Source organism: Zingiber officinale, chromosome 6B, assembly GCF_018446385.1.
Source record: "Zingiber officinale cultivar Zhangliang chromosome 6B, Zo_v1.1, whole genome shotgun sequence".
Taxonomy (NCBI): domain Eukaryota; kingdom Viridiplantae; phylum Streptophyta; class Magnoliopsida; order Zingiberales; family Zingiberaceae; genus Zingiber; species Zingiber officinale.
The window spans coordinates 58,244,265-58,248,957 of record NC_055996.1 but is presented as its reverse complement, the minus strand read 5'-3'; the positions used below and the strand labels follow the sequence as shown (position 1 = coordinate 58,248,957).

At 30.1% G+C, this 4,693-nt stretch overlaps 1 protein-coding gene across 1 annotated transcript; it reads right to left on the bottom strand.

Annotated features, from left to right (window-relative positions):
- Positions 1 to 258: 258 nt before the first annotated feature.
- Positions 259 to 3,647, bottom strand: LOC121990212 (alpha-humulene synthase-like). Its single transcript, XM_042544399.1, has 8 exons — positions 3,485 to 3,647; positions 3,060 to 3,303; positions 2,472 to 2,844; positions 2,119 to 2,282; positions 1,899 to 1,953; positions 1,208 to 1,343; positions 869 to 1,117; positions 259 to 786 (listed from the first exon to the last, which is right to left on the bottom strand). The coding sequence occupies exons 1-8, from the start codon at positions 3,611 to 3,613 to the stop codon at positions 493 to 495; spliced, it is 1,644 nt and encodes a 547-aa protein (XP_042400333.1). The 5' UTR covers positions 3,614 to 3,647; the 3' UTR covers positions 259 to 492.
- Positions 3,648 to 4,693: the final 1,046 nt, after the last annotated feature.

Genomic DNA, 4,693 nt, shown 5'->3' with positions numbered 1-4,693 from the left:
CTTTATATTGATTTCTAAGGATATCAAGGACATTTTAGAAAACCAAATACCTTATTGTCATTCAATAAAATTAGATTTAATTTCTATCATTTTTCAAAGTTATTTGGTCACAAATAAGTTATCTCTTTTTTTTACTCTCAATTCTTCCATTTCCAAACCAAAATATAAAAATTATATCAACTAAACGATATATTAATACTACATAAATTTAAGTCTAGCTCTCTAAATAATTCTTGATTTTTAGATTGACAATAAAATAAAATGATTATAGACTATGATAATCAAGCACTTAATTATTTTATTTACTACAATGTTACATGCGTGTTACAATATATGCCTTATACTTAAGGCATTCCAGTACTTCAATAACATACTATAAATCATCCAAACTCGATTTTCACTTTATTCAAATGTGGATTAAATGACCTTAAATTGTGAATTATCTGGCCTCTGATTATCGTCATTGGCTAGGATTTGTAGGATGTGACACTCTTAAATAAGAACAGATTCAACCAACAATATATTGACATTATCTTTCGTTGTAGTTTTGGAATCGGTGTATGTGTCAGTGTACTTGTAAAATTCTTCTATTACTCTTGAAAAGTTTACTATTTTTTCAATTAAAAGTCGAGGTACTTGTGTTGGATTGAGGCATTCTTTGTTGTGATCCTTCCACGCATCCTCCACCATCTCCATAAGATTCTTATAAGCTTCTTTTTCATCTGTGGCAAACTCTTTCATATAAGATTCTACTGTTGAAGCTGCATGTTCTCTTTGTTGCTCAAGCTGGAAATTCCAAAAGAAATTTTAAGAAAAAGAAAATGTCTTTGAACATCTACCAAATAAATTAATTGTCTGAAATAATCACCTCATGTGAAGTTACATCATCCATGAGTCTACAAATCATAGTGCTAGCTTTAATGATTTTGGGGAAGCTAGCAACCCACTCAAATACCTCCTTTGATGCCACTTGATCCATGCCTACATAACAAGCACAGATAAGCACAGGATATGCAGTGGTGACTAGTGAGTTACTTAGATGTTCCTCTAGTGTGGGCACATATTTTTCAATGCCCCATTTGGCTTCTATGAAGTAAGACCTTGATAAAGCTTTTATCTACATAAAAGGAAACAATAAACTTAATTAGTTAATATTTGACAAGTTAATAAGAGACACTAATCATTTTTACAATGTACTTAAATATACTTCATCTTGAAGAAATGGTATGCGGTATTTCTCATCACTTTCTAGTTCATTTTCAAATTCCTTGAAAGTTCTTAGAAACTTGAGATAGAAATCCTTTAAGTATTCTGATATTTCATCAATGGCTTGAGGTTCCCACCTGAAATGAGAAACTTAACATGCATAATTGACTAACTATATGGTCATGATATCTTAAAGCTTCATAAAGAATATCAAAATTAGTTTGAAATAAATTAGAAATGATAACTATTTATTTGATGTTAATTATATTGTTACATATTTGTTGTTGATATCTGATCTTTAGATAATGATCAAAATATTAGTTGACTTATAGGTAATTTTAAGTTGTTTTGACAAGTTAGAGGTTGTGTTCATATCTACTTTAATTGAGAAATAAAGTAGGTTCTAATGTTTTTTTAATCAGAAGTAGGTCTTTTTCATTGTTTTTTATTTTAAAGGAACATCAAGAATACATTCGTTACTTGGTATAATAACTTACAATAATTAGCTCATAATTTAATTCATTTTATTTTGTTTTTAATTATTCTTTTATAATTAGATCAGTAATTTATCATTTTATAACTTTTTTTTGTTGATTTTGAGTTGAATTTATTTTTTCTATGATTTTTTATCATCTATGTAGACTACTCAACTCAAAACAGAAATGTAACATAGTAATGAATACAATAGGTACCTTTGAATTGCCTCAGTTAATAATTGGCTCTCTTGCAGTGTGCTATAATTATCATGAGAAATGATATTCATCTAGAATTTTCATCTAGAAAATTTATCTAGATAGACACATAAATGATGGGCCCATAAAAAGTGAAATGGTGGGTCCCATCATTTATGTGTCTATCTAGATGAATTTTCTAGATGAAAATTCTAGATGAGTATCACAGCTCAATTATCATATATGTCATCCAAAAGTGACAACAATGCAATAACCTTGGTACAAATTAATCTTGCACGAGAATAGTGAGGCTCAAAGTGCACATTATGTATCCAATAATAACATTCCACTATTCGATCGCGAGCAAAGTTTAGTGATTTAGCAAGTGCTAGATCATTCCACCATCTTCAAATATGTAAAAAAAAAAATGAGGCAATATAATTAGTTTAAACTACAATAAAACATTTATTTAGACAAATAAATCATGTGAATTATTATAATATGTGAGTTTGAAATCATTTATTCAACTTCTTTGGTACTCACACTTAATTCATGTAAAAATATTCAAGTACTCTAATATTACTTCTTTGGTACATTGAAATTTTCTTTAGTTCCTCTTGGTGAAGAGATTGTAGCATATTAAAATCCAACTTTGCAAACTCTAATACTGCTCCATTTCGCCTTTCCTCCTCTTGATAAATAAAGATATATTTTCTTGCCAAGAGCCGTTTATTTCTCCGGCATAGTGGTGTTTCAAGAAAAAGAGACACCAATATTACTAATGGTTGTTTAAGTTCGTCCAACAATGATGCAAGTCTATTCTTTGTAAACAATATAGCTTCATCAAGTATATATTCCCCGTGTATCCTAAGGTAAGCTGCATTGTATAAGCTTAATAATCCCTTCACATCTTCATTCAAGTTTGACATGAAGTTTCCTTCCTCATCCTTGAACTTGTTAAAAACATCTACAATAGTGGGAAAATACTAATAATTATCTCACAACAAATCAAATAGTATAGTAATATAGAACAAACTATTTGATTAGTTTTTTTATGATATATAGCATGTAAATATTGTAGCTTATATTTAAAAGGTTTTAATGATGACCTTTCTAGATATATATTTTTATTTGACAGAATATATAGTGTAATAATTTTTGTTTATTTATATTGTTAACTACCTGGAGGCACATAGAAACCATGTTGCCTAAGTAATCGAAACCAGAGAGAAGTTTCATAAAGTTCAAAGTTCTTAGCATCATGCTTAGAAATTAAACTTAGTGCCGCATCTATTTCTTTCTCAAAGTGGTAATCCAAGCCGAGCAACTGAATTGCATCGATCAAATTCATAATTTGCAATATGTCACTGGTTTCTCGAAACAAGTTCTTTATTTGCTCCTTTAGCTCTTCCGCTCTAATCGACACCTACATCATGAAACATGAAATTCAACAACTATATATATTACCTTTAAATAATTAAAACAAATAATTCAATGCTTTTCAATTTCCTTTAAGATGATTATATATTTTATGAATAGGTGTTTATGAAAAAATTTGAGTGAGAAATAATGAATAAATTAAATGTGGAGAGAAGATAATAAAATACCTCTGTGAGAGCAGGAGTAGTAGTGTGGTGGATGAAATAATCGTTCCAAATACTCGGATGATATTTTGATGTTTTACGAATTACTATATCTTCATTGCTACTAACCGGGGTGGTTGATTGCTTCTCCATCTTAATTAGAAACTTAGGAAGTAGTGATCAAGAGGTTTGTGGCCGATGCATAGCTTTCTCTTGCTATTTATAAGCTTACCTAATGCACGTGGAAAATATTTTAAAGCATGTGCAAGAGCTATTTAATTAATTAATTACCTTATAAGTTAAATTCTTAGACACTTTACCCATATAAAAAAATATTATATTTCATAGACGGATTGGACACAGAAAAATGACATAATAAAATTGCCGGATTGAATTAATGATACATTTATACTGAAAATCAAACATCATCACTACGATGCCCTTTACATTTATACACATGTAAAGGGCAAACATCCTTAATAAATTTGACACAAATTGTCAAATGGACATCGTTTTTTTCATTTACGTCAAATGGATGCCCTATTAAAACAAAACTATCCAAAATACCCTTCTAAATACTACCTTCTAAATCGGGTTTTAGATTTTAGGATGTGAATCACAGCCGACAAACTTAATGTTATCACACAAGAGAGCTAGAGGGGAGAATAACTCCGATCACTTCGATGAAGTTGCACAATAGAAATCTTAAAGTAAGACAAGTAAAAGAGGAACACATACTAATAAATTTGATTTTACTTGGTTCACCGCCTCCCAAAGCCTAGTCCTAATAACTATCATCACTATCCTTTTCCTTTTTGGATACCTTTAGTGGTGAAGAAGCCTCTTAGAACTTATTCCTGTAACATATAATCAAATACAAAGATACAAATGAAATCGATAAAAATTGAAACAAATACGTTTACACAAGTAAACTTTGATTTGGATGCTTCTTATTTCTTTGAATTGCCTCTTGTTGGTTTGAAAATGCAACAATACTCATCCTCAAACCCCCAAGAACCAACTACTTTAAATAATCTAGAAACCCTCTTTTAAAAGTTGTTGCACCAGCTGATTTCTACCTAGCAATCGACTATAATCTCCCACCAATCAACTGTAAGGAACTAGGGCGCTAAACACACTCAAGCGCAGTGGAAAACTTCTAGTTCCTCCAGAAGATCTATGCGAAGGGAAAGATATATTACAATCTATACTAAGTTGATATCATGATAGTAT

What these genes read in the sequence shown, in the direction of transcription:
- LOC121990212 (XM_042544399.1), bottom strand. Translation starts at nt 3,613, where the DNA reads ATGGAGAAGCAATCAACCACCCCGGTTAGTAGCAATGAAGATATAGTA. An exon ending in TGGTTTCTATGTGCCTCCAG is followed by an intron (nt 2,845 to 3,059) that starts GTAGTTAACAAT and finishes CCACTATTGTAG; the next exon opens with ATGTTTTTAACAAGTTCAAG. An exon ending in ATGATGTAACTTCACATGAG is followed by an intron (nt 787 to 868) that starts GTGATTATTTCA and finishes TGGAATTTCCAG; the next exon opens with CTTGAGCAACAAAGAGAACA.